At 36.7% G+C, this 16,178-nt stretch overlaps 1 protein-coding gene across 1 annotated transcript; it reads right to left on the bottom strand.

Moving 5' to 3' along the window:
* Positions 1 to 3: 3 nt before the first annotated feature.
* On the bottom strand, positions 4 to 6,614 carry LOC139950392 (uncharacterized). Its single transcript, XM_071949032.1, has 5 exons — positions 6,502 to 6,614; positions 4,600 to 4,744; positions 2,189 to 3,042; positions 1,337 to 1,585; positions 4 to 784 (listed from the first exon to the last, which is right to left on the bottom strand). Exons 2-5 carry the CDS (start codon positions 4,721 to 4,723, stop codon positions 434 to 436), a joined length of 1,578 nt encoding a protein of 525 aa, XP_071805133.1. The 5' UTR covers positions 4,724 to 4,744; positions 6,502 to 6,614; the 3' UTR covers positions 4 to 433.
* Positions 6,615 to 16,178: the final 9,564 nt, after the last annotated feature.

Here is a 16,178-nt window from a genome sequence, read left to right as displayed (position 1 = left end):
TACAGAAGGTAATGGTGAAAGACTTCTCTTGAAATATTAGTCCATGAAATGCTTTACTTTTTGAGAAAACGGTAAAACAATATAAATTAACGAGAATTACAGATTTGTTATAAACACATGTCATGACACGGCGAAACGCGCGAAAACAGGAGTGGGTTTTCCCGTTATTTTCTCCCGACTCCGATGTCCGATTGAGCCTAAATTTCAACAGGATTGTTATTTTATATATAAGTTGTGATACACGAAGTGTGGGACTTGGACAATACTGTTTACCGAAAGTGTATAATGGCTTTAACGTCAGGCCTGATACTTCAAGTAGGCAAATTGCCACAACGTCCCTCACCATTGCTGTTTCAAAAGTTACAGTAGAAATGTAAACATAGAGGTATCAGACCAGAAGTATCAGAAGAAGTATCAGACCTGCATGCAGAATTTAGTCCATCTTAAGCAGCTCATGATGACGAGTCAACATTTTCATAATCTCTTCAGAGAGAACTTTACGCTCCTTTTGATCTTCCTCCGTTTCATCCTCGACTGTGGTGGCAGAAAACTTATCGGGATGAAAATCAGCAAAGGCTTTCAGGAGAATCTTTTTACGAGCTTTCTTTTTCTCCAATGAACAAACAGGTTGCTCCTCATTTTCCCAAAACTCCTTGAGGTGTTCGTCAGTGAGCTTACGACCCTTAGTTGGTGCGTGGTGCGTGTAGATGTGAGCGAGGAGCTCGCCAGCTGAGGTGTTCGCCTTGTTGAGAGCTGAGATCTCAGCTGTCAAGTTTTCTAGTACCTGAGTGAAAAGGAGACCAGCATGAATATCAAATCTGTGTACAATGAGGATAAAGAACAGCACACCAATCTGTGATAAGCACAAAGTAGTTTTGAGTTGACTACAGAAAAACCGACTCTAGCTGTGATATAAAACAAATTGCATCCCCTCTGCAAGGTGACCCCTCTGCTGCCGCTTCCAAGGTTGTGTTGTACACTTGGGTGTGATCCCTATGGCAGTTACAAGTTGAGTGGCTTCTCATATTGGCACCCAGAACAAAGATATTGGCAACATTAGGGCTAGCTCAGTTGGTAGAGAGCCAGCACTTCAATCTGGAGGTTGTAGGTTAAGTCCCGCCCTAGTGAAATTGTTTTCATGTTCAACTAAAAATCTATTTTTTATTTTCAGTTTATCCACTCGATTTCCCTTCTGGTTTATTATATCTTTGTTATCAATTGTTCTTTAAATGGTTTTGAAAAATTAATAAGAAACAGAAGTTTGTTTTTCGTGCAGTGACTGCATTCACTGGACTTACACTAATATATAAAAAAGCTTGGAGAATATTACAAATACCTCCTGCCTTTCCCGACTCTGGGCAGCTTCATCCCTCCGGCGCTCTGCATCCTGAATCTTGCGGTATCCAGTAACACACTGCTGATACCAGGTCTCTGTAAGGAAGGTCTTGGGTTGTGCTGCGTCCACCAGCTCCATACAACGCTTGTAGTAGCTTTTGGTCTTCACTGTGGAAAACAGAATCTTCTCGTTGACTAGGCCCAGAAAGCTCAAGGCTGCTGCCTCCTGTTCCAAGTCTAACTCTGCAGCCTGAGTTGAAAACAAAATGCAAGGTGTGTACTTTTTACAAATGCCCGACAAAGATGAAGTTGACCTCAAAGAAAATAAAGATGCAAACTCTCCAAATTGACAAAGTGTGATGAAGAAATATCATTCTACAAATCTGGTGCCTCTTGAACAGTTCCGTACCGACGCAAGGGATGCGTACATGAGTGGGGCTACCTTGCGTCTCCGCTTTGTGACTGTGGCGAACCCTAGACGACGCGCCATGTGATAGCCGACTGCCCACTCTCTCACCTTGATGATGGCATCGAAGCCCTTCATACCTGGCTGAGGACCCAGCTATAAACTGACTTACGGACTTTAGAACGAGCCAAAATTAGCATACGACATCATCATCGTCATCATCTACAAAATGTAACACCTGAGAGTTCTTTTTGGTGGGTAGGGTCATCCTCTATACAAATATCAAGGACATATTATTTTTAGTTTCTTTTGTCGATAAAGCAATGTGTGGGTATAAGCTACATTTATAAGAATCCTCAAATATGTTTGTATCCAAAAAAGAGCAACGTGACAAGGAAATTACCTTTTACTGCAAAACCTTTAAAAAAATACAGTTTTTTTACTCACTTTTAAGTAGGCCTGTTTAAACCAGTCGACGATGTCCCACACAACGTCCATGTTCAAGTGCTCGTGATTCTCAAGCATCTCTGCCAACATCTTCTCGCCGCACTTTCGGGCTTGCAGAGACTCGGCAGTGGACAAATGATACAGGGTGTCCTGCTTCAGAGTCTGAAGATCATGATCCAGATCTTCATACTCCAAAGTAAGGCCTGTGTTTGCCTTAGCGAGCTTAGCGAGAACCGACAGAGCCTCTTCTACAAGTTGATGGATGTTATGAAGATGGTCAAGGCATTTCTTGTATTCCCCACTTTCCATCAGACGGACGGACGCCTTGAAGTGGGCATCGCCGATGTGGAACTTGGCCATGGCTTGGGTAGCTCCCGGTGGCAGCAAGTTAACCACTCGGTACAGCTCTATGAACTTCTGTTTCAGTTCCAACAAATTGGCGACCTCCAAAATTTCCAGGTACGTATCTTCAATTTCCTCTTGTATCTTGAGACGCCAGGACAAGGGCTGACAAGACAGCCCCTCTAGGAAGGCCTCACTCATACTCTTCAAGGACTCCTTGAAGGCGCTGAGTGACCTAATGAAACTAGAATCAAGATTCATCTCTTCCTGCTTCTTGAATTCTTGGGCCAATCTCTTGTTCGTCATGCCATAATTTTTCATGGCGGAGGACCAATCTACTGAGCGGGTAGGTCCAAATGCAGTGTTGGCAGCTTGGATGTATGCCTTCATAGCATCTTCTAACCTAGAACACTTGATCAGAGGTGGAATTCCATCCCGCAGGGCCATTTTGTATTTTTCGTTGCCTTTTTTACGAGTTTTTGCTGAACCTGATTCACTAGTTGCACTGTCACCTGGGGAGGTAAAAAAAGAAAAACCAATTATTATTTTCCACAATTCTTCTTTTTTTATTCAGTTTGAGTCAATACTATTTACTAAAGTTACACAATGTAGGTAACAGAAACAAAATTATTAAGTACAATAATAATAATAAAAGAGTATTTATATAGCGCCTTATGCCAGGCCTCAAGGCGCTTTCCACTAAAATACAATATTTAAAAAATACCCACTAAATATAGGGTGCGTTCGATTAGCTTCCCTGGGTCTACCCCGCGGTGCTCACTCGGGTGAGCCCCGGACAAGAGCTAAACGAACTAACACTCACCGCTCTCGTAGTGGCGTCATGCAACTGGGGCCAGCCCCCAAGTGACCCACTCCACAAGCAGGGCACTGGGGGCTGACCCGGGTGAGTCCGTGGAAGCTATTCGAACGCACCGGGGGCAGTCCAGGGTCGACACAGGGAAGCTAAACGAACTCACCCATAGAAAGGGCAGTTTAAAAACCACAAGAAGGGTAAACAATTTAAACTAAAACAAAACCATCGGGAGCAAACCATGTTTAAAGTCACCTGGAAATAGAATTTTTTTCTTTCAAACATAAGAGTATATGCTTACGAACAATAAAACAATTTTTTTAGTAATTTTTTGTCACGATTTATATGTTTTAAAAATATATAAAGTTGTTTGGGGGCTGACTCCGCCTACCCCTTTTGTGACGTCAATCGAGGCAGACTTTGCCTGCAATGCGTATAGTAAACACACGTGCAAAGTACATGTACGTCCAAGTCGTTAGTTGGTATGTTTCAAAAAGTGTTTTTCTGCATTCAGCAGCAATACACCTGGTCGGGATTGCCGAAAAAAAAACACCCAAAAATCTATTTTTGAAACGTACAAACTCACGACTTGGTCCGTATTTTGCAATTGTGTTTACTCTACGCATTACAGGCAAAGTCTGCCTCGATTGGCGTCACGAACAGCGCCCTCTCGGGTCGGGGTCTACTCTTAAATTTGTAAATAACATAAGAACTGATTTTTTAAAACCTTAGTTAACTGTTTATTCACATTCCACTCATCAAAACACATATATTAGTGACAAAAGCTTTATTTTGAAAAAATACCACTTCCAGTGACTTTAACAAAATACTAGAGGTGAGAAGTTACCAGCACCTCGCCCTTACATCAAGAACCTAAGCAACAACCTACATGAAAATACTAAAAATATTTAAATACAATGACAAAATTTAAATACAATCAAGAAGACGAGAAGGGCAAAAAATCATTACAAAAGAGAGGCAAAAATTTGTAAAACTTTATACAGAAGGGCACCAAAAATTCAAGGAGATAAATCAGTCCGAGAGCTCACTAAATATAGTCCAAAAAATAAACCAACATTTTTGTTACTCTTGGTTTACTATTATTTTTTAAGAATTTATTAAACCAAAAATGTTTATAATGAGATAAAAGTAAACTAAGTTACTTAACTAAAGTTGGGGAGAGAAATACAGGCCTCAATCATAAATAATTATACATTTTTATTAAAAAGTTGGAAAAAGGGGATGACTCAAACATTACCTGCTTGGTTGGGTTCACTCTGACTCTGAGATTCTGGACGAGTTCTAGTAGAACCTCCTCCTTCATCCTGTTTGGGTTTTGATCTGTTGGTCTTGGAGGATGTTCTAGGCATCTGCTTTTCCATAATGAAGTCGTATAGATGAAGCTAATTTGTAAATGAAAAGCTGTAAAAATTTAATATTTCAACTGAGACCAGTGAACAATTTAAAGGCAGTGAAAAACGATGACATTGAGGGACGGAAACACAAGCCCTACTGATTCCAAATAAAATATTACTTTACCATTCTGCTAAGCACAAACAAATTCTGCACACCAGAATAGGGTTATCAGCCAATTTCACTAGTGAAATATGTGATTGGTATGCATAATTTTTATTTTATTTTATGTGTGTTTTTTTAAGATAGAGGATATTGCAAAAAGCCCATAAATCTTATAGCATCCTTTAAAAGAAATAAGGTGCAAATTGTTATGGATTTTAGAACACTGTTGCATAATTCAATGGAATGCCTCCACCTTTGAATCTACAAATATTTTACTATTATAAAAATATAAGGGAAATTGACTGGGTAAATTTTTAAAAAGATTTGGGGTTGAACGAAGACAAACTTACTAGAGTGGGATTTGAACTAGAGTGGGTAGAGCGCTGGCACAATTATCTGGAGGTCATTAGTTCGATTCCCACTCTAAGTTCAACCCCAAAACATTTTCTTCTCTGAATTGCTGTTAACAAAGGGAAATTAAGTCAAAATTCATAAAAATGGTCTAAGGAACCCCCCCCCCAAAAAAAAAAAAAAAAATAATAATAATAATAATAATAATTATAATAACAATAACAATAACAATAACAATAACAATAACAATAACAATAACAATAACAATAACAATAACAATAACAATAACAATAACAATAACAATAATAATAATAATCAAAAAATAACAATAACAATAATAATAATAATCAAAAAATAATAATAATAATAATAATAAAAAAATAACAATAACAATAATAATAATAATCAAAAAATAATAATAATAATAATCAAAAAATAATAATAATAATAATAATAATAATCAAAAAATAATAATATTAATAATCAAAAATAATATATAAAAAAGTGTCCGCTCACAACCGGTTATAAACACTGGTTGTTATCAAAAGGTTTAAACACCCCCACGTGATGCTCTCTCCACCAATAGGAATAGCAAAACTGTCTGATAAAAGACAGTCAATTAGATAAAAGTATGTAAACAAAATCATAACAACAAAAATAACAAAAATTCTGCCCCTTATAATACATGAAACATTAATGTGTAGAAATGATTTTAAAAACTCACAATTAAAAAATAATAACAATGCATTATTTATAGGAAAACAAGGCAAAACAAAACAAGGAAAACACAAAACGGAAATTGGACAGAATTAAACCATCGTAAACATAGAGCAACAGACAAAACAAATTCCGGGGTGCCAATAGAAAAAAGAAAAAAAGTGAAATAAAACTTTATCAACAAAGACTGAGGGGTAGGCCTGGCCTATGTCACTCCGACAAATTGTATAGCAAACTGATATTATGTTTTTTCCGAACAATTTTTATACAATTCCCGAAGTATGTTATGACGTAGACCCAGTATATAACTGGGGCGCTGTATTCCTTTTTCGAAATGTTGACATTATCGGTCCTAAAATTTCAAAAAAAGGACTACACCGCCCTAGTTTATACTGGGTCTGGTTATGACGCAGTTATGATCATAGTCGTGCAATAGAGTAGACCCAGGGCGCATACGGTGTACATTTAGATCCCACACATATTAAAATATTCTTCTTCATGTTCTTTCTTGAAAGTTTTTCATATCACACTGACATAATTTCTATGCAAAATAAGGATAATTTAGTATTTTTACCTGTTTCTTGAGATTCGCAGCTGATGCAATTAAACTGTATTTTTCTGAAACTAGTTTCTGACTGTTTCCTAAAAGGGTTTCCGAAATTGCTGGAAATTTAGCCTTTTGGGGGAAGTTCCCCGAATATATGCAATTAATTCGGGACTTTACCCCTATCGTAAACAATAACACGGCGCGCCCTCTGCCATATCCCATCGTAGCCTTCACCTATATGGGGCGCCGTCTGTCAATTAATTGTTTGGCACTTTTAAGGCATGTTTTTACCATGGTTTATACCATAGAAAGTGTTGCCAAATCCTTTTTATGGTTTACACACCAGCAGTATTTTTTTGGTGTAAGTTTATGGTTTACAAACCATGAACATGCAACAAACATTTGTAAATCATGGTTCATAAACTATGGAAACTTTACGCATCTTTAAAACATGGTTTATAAACCAGAAAAATGAAGCATCAAATTCATGGTGTACAAATCATGGTTTATAAACCATGAAAATTGGGTCATCTTAAAAACATGGTTTATAAACCATAAAAATTGAAGCATGAAAATCATGGTTTATAAACCATAAAAATAGGCGCACGAAAATCATGGTTTAAAAATTATGGTTTATAAACCATAAAAATTGAGGCATATAAAAAACATGGTTTATAAACCATGAAAATTGAAACATGAAAATCATGGTTTACAAATCATGGTTTATAAACCATGAAAATCGTAGCATGAAAAACGTGGTTTACAAATCATGGTTTATACACCATGAAAGTTGAGGCATCTTGAAAACATGGTTTATAAACCATGAAAATTGAAACGTGAAACTCATGGTTTATAAACCATGAAATCGGAGGCATTATAAAAACATGGTATGTAAACCATGAAAACTGAAGCATCAAATTCATGGTTTATAAACCATGAAAATTGAGGCATCAAATATGGTTTACAAATCATGGTTTATAAACCATAAAAATATGTGCACTCACAAATCTTGGTTTACAAACCATAAAAAACCGCTAAACAATAAATTGACAAACGGCACGTAAACGTGCCGTTTGTCAATTAATTCAACCTCCTTCCCATTGAGCGATAGTCGCGCAATCGCCCGCCGTGTACACGTCTCGCCCGGTACAGTGACGTGCATAGATGCCCAAATAGTCACTGCTCTCAAGTCCGCAATGGAATTTGACTGCATATCTATCATTGATCTCCATTATACTGACTGGATAGGACATCGCGTCCAAACGCAGGCCGCGCGCGTATTTTTTCAAACGGGTGAAGACCGTTCGTCACACGAAATGCGTTGTACATTTTTAAACGGAGTTGCTGCAAACAGAGAGAAGTTTTCGTCCTTTTAATTGTCATTTGGGGATTAATACAATTGGAATCGGATCAAACAAACTAAAAATGCTGATGGTGAAGTCGTGCGCGGCTGTCAATCACTGGAGGAGGGAAAACTGAGTCGGCAAAGGGATTGTCTTTCCATAAGTAGGTAGGCCTTTGCATTTTTTTAGCGATTCATGTTATTAATATTATATCTAACGTTACAAATATAAGCCGGGAATTTAAACTATCTTTCATATTATTGCCATTTTCTCAATGAACTGAAAGAATAAAAAAAAAACATGTACCTGAATCCCAGTACAGTTTCTCGGCCGAGTGTTTGTTTAGAAATTTAAATATCATTATCATAATACTAATAGGGCATTTGATAGAAACAAATAATAGTTAGTTTGCTTTATTGCATTTCAGTCAGAAACTTTTTCATACTTAAAACTATCGATCGTCATGTTGTCCCCCCATTTCTATTCTCAATTTACAACTTCAACTGACAGACTCAAACCCGACCAAGTGCACATTAATTTACCCGTTTGAAGGAATTGCGCCGCCATTGTTGGGCCGCGTGTTTATGCACGCAGCATAGACCTTATCGCAAATACCAATGCGCAAGCGCAGACTGTTGAATGAGGTGCATTGTGGGATATATATGAATCAAATTTGTAATCAGCTAGACCACAATGCACCTAATTCCAAGCTTTACGCGCGCGCCCCAGTATTTGCGAAAAGGTCTATAGCGCAATGTCCTATCCAGTCAGTATAATGGAGATCAATGATATCTATACTGGAAATGACAGAGGTCAGAGGTCAAACTACACGCATGTTTTACAATATTTTTGGAGCCCGGTCTCTGGCGTTATTCACGAGCCTCATACAACAGTCAGCAGTGGGCAGCCGTACACACACCCCCACGTACCGGGCGAGACGTGTACACGGCGGGCGATTGCGCGACTATCGCTCAATGGGAAGGAGGTTGAATTAATTGACAAACGGCACGTTTACGTGCCGTTTGTCAATTTATTGTTTAGCGGTTTTTTATGGTTTGTAAACCAAAATTTGTGAGTGCACATATTTTTATGGTTTATAAACCATGATTTGTAAACCATATTTGATGCCTCAATTTTCATGGTTTATAAACCATGAATTTGATGCTTCAGTTTTCATGGTTTACATACCATGTTTTTTTAATGCCTCCGATTTCATGGTTTATAAACCATGAGTTTCACGTTTCAATTTTCATGGTTTATAAACACCATGTTTTCAAGATGCCTCAACTTTCATGGTGTATAAACCATGATTTGTAAACCACGTTTTTCATGCTACGATTTTCATGGTTTATAAACCATGATTTGTAAACCATGATTTTCATGTTTCAATTTTCATGGTTTATAAACCATGTTTTTTATATGCCTCAATTTTTATGGTTTATAAACCATAATTTTTAAACCATGATTTTCGTGCTCATATTTTTATTGTTTATAAACCATGATTTTCATGCTTCAATTTTTATGGTTTATAAACCATGTTTTTAAGATGACCCAATTTTCATGGTTTATAAACCATGATTTGTACACCATGAATTTGATGCTTCATTTTTCTGGTTTATAAACCATGTTTTAAAGATGCGTAAAGTTTCCATGGTTTATGAACCATGATTTACAAATGTTTGTTGCATGTTCATGGTTTGTAAACCATAAACTTACACCAAAAAAATACTGCTGGTGTGTAAACCATAAAAAGGATTTGGCAACACTTTCTATGGTTTACATCTAATTGCTATAAACCATGGTAAAAACATGCCTTAAAAGTGCCAAACAATTAATTGACAGACGGCGCCCCATATATGAACCATGATTTACAAATGTTTGTTGCATGTTCATGGTTTGTAAACCATAAACTTACACACATCAAATACTACTGGTATGTAAACCATAAAAAGGATTTGGCAACACTTTCTATGGTTTACATCTAATTGCTATAAACCATGGTAAAAACATGCCTTAAAAGTGCCAAACAATTAATTGACAGACGGCGCCCCATACACCCATAACGGAAAAAGTCATATCGATCAATTAACGTCCAAAAACAATACTTATAATAAACATAAACGAAAACCTCTCAAAACCAGATTTTGATACATTGCTACTTCTGGTTGGTCTTCTTTTGTGTTTTTGTTTATTTTTATTCGGCCGTGCTCTAGACATGTACCGAACTGGAACTGGAACTTGGAGCCTACCGTACCGGGTAAGCTATTATACAACAATACATAAACTCAAACACAGCTAATCACACAAAAAAGGGCGGCCTGTAATAAAATTGAGCTAGTAATTAATTTGAATCATTATGATAAATACTAGTACAAACTCAAGTATTAGTCAAAATTCTGAAAATCAAACATCCCTTATTTATTATTGCTGAGGTCAATGCGCCCGCCGGCAAGAAGTATGACATCGAGTTTGATATGAGACGATGGAATTTCTCTGACTCGTTTTGTATAAAAATCTTTTCTAAGAAATATGGCGGTTTTATTTTAAGATCCATAAAATAAAAAATAAGGACCATATAACTGGATACGCCAAGTCTGTGCCTATAATACAGTGTAATACAGCAGAACCTTTCACAGTATTTTCACGTTTAGCGATGTAGCACAGGGAGGCGATACTACGGTGGCCCACAACTGTCACGGCAAAACAAAAAGCGCCACGGAAAAACAAAAAGCGCCACGGAAAAACAAAAGCGCCACGGCAAAACAAAAGGCGCTGACGACAAAGAAGAAGTTGCCAAAACACAGGACAAACAGATCGTCCACGTTTCAACAGATAAAAAAATAATATGAATTTGAAGGAAACATTTATAATGAAACAATTTTCTTAGACAACCCAGCCCTCTGGTTTCTGACATTTTGAATAAAAATGAAAGAAGGGGAACATTAAAATTATACTTTATCTCAAAGCATGGAGGTAGGATTAGTAGAAACAAAGCTTAGCACTCAGCTGCCCCAATGTTTTGCTTGTTTTTGTTGACTTAAATTTTTGTAGACGGTCTTTTGAGATGACACTTGAGTTTTGAACTTCCATTCCAGTCCCAAATATTTTTTGTTCAAGACACTGGACACTATTGGTAATTGTCAAAGACCAATCTTCTCACTTGGTGTATCTCAACCTATCTCAACATATTTTTATGCAGAAAATAACAAACCTGTGAAAGTTGCGCTCAATTGGTCGTCGAAGTTGCAAGGTAGCAATAAAGAAACAAAACACACAAAGTCGTGTGCTTTCAGATGCTTGATTTCGAGACCTCAAATTCTAAATCTGAGTTCTCGAAATCAAATTCTTGAAAAATTACTTCTCGAAAATTACGTTACTTCAGAGGGAGCCGTTTCTCACAATGTTTTATATCAATAGCTCCCCATTACCAAGTAAGGTTTTATGGTCATAATTATTTTGAGTAATTACCAGTAGTGTCCACTGCCTTTATCGTTGTTTTCTCTCTAATATCACTCTCTTAAATTTAATTTTGACTTGCTTGAGACACCTTTGCTTTCTTCAATCTTGTCTTTTGTGTATTGAAGTTTTTAAATGTGTACATGACATGTACAAAATAGTTTTCGGCCTCTGACCGAGAATATTTTTGCTGTATTGTGAATAAACCATCTACAAATAAATCAAATCTATGCCAATGCATTTTGTCAACGTGAATCACCCCCCTTTGAGTATGGTAAAACGCCAGGAGTCGATCGTTACACGTGAAAAGGATCCGAAATAACCACACTGTTAAGAACGTTTTTAGACTTGACCAAGTCCGTGCAGCATTTCTCGTGTTGCGAGTGGATGGGACCCACTGCAGGGGTACATACGTATCACTCTCCACGTTGCAAAACTTCTCAACACAAACGTACGTTATCAATTAAGTTAAGGCCAATCAAAGACTGGTCCATTCCCTTTCAGTACACAAGAGATTCATCTAGTTCTGCTGATTTTAATAATTAAGACCGAGAGTCCCCCTAAATTGCTTCATATACTGTGGCAAGTCACTTTGCCGTGCGTACAGTTTAAGAATTCATTTTATCATAGTTTGATAAAGCTCCATTGTATTTATTTGAGATTTTAAAAAATTAAAGACCACGCGAGTCCCTTTGCAGCATAGGCTACTGTGCGTGTGTAAACAACGTTCACCGCTGTGCGCACAGTTTAAGATTTCATCAACGCCACGGGTCGATTTGTAAAACGGTTTATCAATACGTTATCATTCAAATTAGACCAATCAAAGACTGTCATTACCTAAACAAAGCATTCATGTAGCCTTACTGATTTTATTATTATTTTATAAAGCTCCGTTCTATTTATTTCATATTTTTGAAAAGTACACACCGCGAGTCCCTTTGCAGCCTAGTTTATCTGTGTACATCGCTGCTGTTCGCACAGTTTAAGATTTCATCAACGCCACGGGTCGATTTGTAAAACGGTTTATCAATACGTTATCATTCAAATTAGACCAATCAAAGACTGTCATTACCTAAACAAAGCATTCATGTAGCCTTACTGGTTTTATTATTATTTTATAAAGCTCCGTTATATTTATTTCAGATTTCTGAAAATTACACACCACGAGTCCCTTTGCAGCATACTGTGCGCGTGTATTACACCGCTGTGCGTACAGTTTAAGATTTCATCAACGCCACGGGTCGATATGTAAATCGGTTTATCAATACGGTATAATTCAAATTAGACCAATCAAAGACTGTCATTACCTAAACAAAACATTCATGTAGCATTACTGATTTTATCATAATTTTAAAATTCTCCATTATATTTGTTTCAGATTTATGAAAATTACATTCCACGAGTCCATTTGCAGCATACTGTGCGTGTGTACTACACTGCTGTGCGTACAGTTTACAATTTCATCAACGCCACGGGTCGATTTGTAAAACTGTGTATCTATATGGTATCATTCAAATTAAACCAATCAAAGACTGCCATTCCCTAAACAAAAGATTCATGTAGCATTCCTGATTTTATCATATTTTTATTAAGTTCCATTATATTTATTTAAGATTTTTGAAAATTACACACCACGCGTCCCTTTGCAGCATACTTTATGGTGTACATCACTGCTGTGTAATTTTCAAAAATCTGAAATAAATATAACGGAGCTTTATAAATTTATGATAAAATCAGTAATGCTACATGAATGCTTTTTATAGGGAATGACAGTCTTTGATTGGCTTCATTTGAATGATACCGCATTGATAAACCGTTTTACAAATCGACCCGTGGCGTTGATGAAATCTTAAACTGTGCGCACAGCAGTGTAGTACACATACAAAGTATGCTGCAAAGGGACTCGTGGTGTGTAATTTTCAAAAATCTGAAATAAATATAACGGAGCTTTATAAATGTATGATAAAATCAGTAATGCTACATGAATGCTTTGTATAGGTAATGGCAGTCTTGGATTGACTTCGTTTAAATGATAACATGTTGATAAACCGTTTTACAAATCGACCCGTGGCGTTGATGAAATCGTAAACTGTGCGCACATCGGTGTTGAATACACACGAACAGTAGCCTATGCTGCGACAGGACTCGCGTGGTCTTTAATTTTCAAAAATCTGAAATAAATATAATGGAGCTTCATAAAATTATGATAAAATCAGTAATGCTACATGAATGCTTTGTTTAGGTACTGGCAGTCTTTGATTGGTTTCGTTTGAACAATAACGTGTTGATAAACTGTTTTTTACAAATCATCTTTTAGTTGATGAAGAGTTTGTATTCTGTGGCTACACATTGCTTTGTTGTTTATTTAAAAAATCTGGAAATATACTTTAAAAATCAGCAATACATGACCCCTTTGTATATTAATGGTTGTGAATAAAAATAAATAAAACAAATGTCTGAACTTAAGAGCGAAACTCCAAAACATCGGTGTAGCTACCATACAAAAATACACAAACAAATCTTAGGGAGAAAAAGCTCAAGGAATGGTAGTGACTCTATGTACTGCTGCCCCGTTTGACGACTACCGATTATAGTAGACCAGCCAAACTTTAAAAAGTGCTCTAGAAAAAAAAACCACGGCATATGGATACATCTGCCGCCTGGGGTAAAAGTTGGCGAAAAAATAAAAATACATTAAATTTTGACATTTTTGGCACTTTTTGACCTCAATATGACCTTACACGAAGGTGGTATTTGAGATTTGTTTTTTTCGAAAGACTGCCTGGGTACATTAACCTTTAAAAAACATTGTTTGAAACATATAAATGCACCATTGGGTGCGTAAAAAGCTGGTATACTAAAAATGTACACTTTTCAAGATAATCACACTTTTACGTTTTGCTTTGCTATACGTTTGTGTACAAGGTCAAAGTTTATTCGTCAATTACATACGTTTGACATTTCAACATTAACTTACAAATACTTTTTATGGGTAGATCTATCACTTGGGTTCAAATTTTGTGAAAATTTCAAAAATGCAAATTTTTTGCCTAATTTGAAATTTTGACCTAAAAATGAGTCGTTAAGACCCCACATGAAGGTGGTATTTGAATTATTTTTTTTTTCTCAAAAACTGCCTGGGTATATTTACCTTTCAAAAAAAGTTGTTTGAAACCAATATATGCACCAATTTGGATGGGGAGTGCAAAAACAATTGGTGTACTCAAAATGTACCCTTTTCAAGATAATCACACTTTTACACTTCGTTTTGCTATACATTTGTGCACAAGGTCAAAGTTTATACGTTAATTACATAGGTTTGTAGTATCAACATAAAGTTAAAAATACATTTTATGGATAGATCTATCAAATGTGAACAAATTTGACACAAATTTTGAAAATATTGATTTTTTACCTATTTTGACCTTTTTACCCCAAAATGACCTTAAAATTCAAAATCAAGCTGGGCATCCACCCTAATCGTCTTCCCGAGCCAATGATCCATACATCTAGCATGGATGCCAGCCATTAACAAACTATGCCGTCCAAAGTGTAATTTTACACTTTGGCTGGCCTACTATTACATCGGATCCTTTCGAGTAGCGATCGACTCCTGGCGTTTGGAAACTAACATCTACCAACGTGGTTGTACAGTGCATCAATGGACTTAAATGCGCTCAGAGTATTAATTTTGATAATATCTGCCTATACGACACTGCTGAGAAAAGTTCAATGTTTGGAGAGCAGTCGGCAGGTTTGAATTCATATGCGGGATCTTTAGTGTTTTACCAATTGGAATTGTTTTAACGAATGAATTCGTTAGTATTTTTCTCACAGTATCGACCGGCGTTGACTTGCATTATCCAGAGTTAATATTATGTGCTTGATGTAATTCATTGTATTACCAAGTAAAATACTGAAAGAAAAACCAAATATTTTGTCTATCGGAGAAAAACCAACTTTCTCGGTTACAAACGTGCGTTTGCTGTTGCGAGCAGACGACGCGTTACCAACAGAAATAGTACTCAACATGGCCGACGGCGCGCACAACGAACTTTTTGCGGGGTCACGCAACCTCTCTTTATAGCAATCGAATCATCTTTGATTTCTTTCAGTGTATGTTTATTTTGTCAACAAATTTTCTCAAAAACACATACAACAAATAATAAAAAGTACGATTTCTGAGAATTAAAGGAACACGTTGCCTTGGATCGGACGAGTTGGCCTTTGAAAAGCGTTTGTAACCGTTTGTTATAAAATTAATATGGTTAGAAAGATGTTTTAAAAGTAGAATACAATGATCCACTCACAGGTATTACTCGAAATTGCACGGTTTTCCTTTTACGTATTGAACTAACACGGCCGGCTAATTATGGGAGTCAAAAACTTGACTCCCATAAATGGCCGACCGTGTTAGTCAACGAGGTAAAAGGAGAACCACGCAATTTTGAGTGATACTTGTGTGGATCATTGTATTCTACTTTTGAAATATCTCTCTAATCATATGCATTTTATAACAAACGGTTAAAAACGCCTTTCAAAGACCAACTCGACCGATCCAGGGCAACGTGTTCCTTCAAAACATGAGAAAATTAATGTTTGGTTAAAAATAATAATAAACAAAACTTTCCAGTTAACTTACACGTAAGCTTTTTTGTTTTGCCGTGGCGCTTTTTGTTTTGCCGTGGCGCTTTTTGTTTAAACTTACACGAACATAATAATATTATCAAGTTAACTTACACGAAACAGTACAATAAAGTAATTTTAAAAACATGAAGGTTGGTCGAAGGACCGAGTTGACTTGGGACCGAGTTGACTTGGGACCGAGTTGACTTGGGACCGAGTTGACCTGGGACCGAGTTGACTTGGGACCGAGTTGACTTGGACCGAGTTGGCATGGGACCG

Source organism: Asterias amurensis, chromosome 18 (assembly GCF_032118995.1).
Source record: "Asterias amurensis chromosome 18, ASM3211899v1".
NCBI classification, from domain to species: Eukaryota; Metazoa; Echinodermata; class Asteroidea; order Forcipulatida; family Asteriidae; genus Asterias; species Asterias amurensis.
Note: the sequence above shows the minus strand (reverse complement) of the source record. Positions and strands in the feature narration are given on the sequence as shown.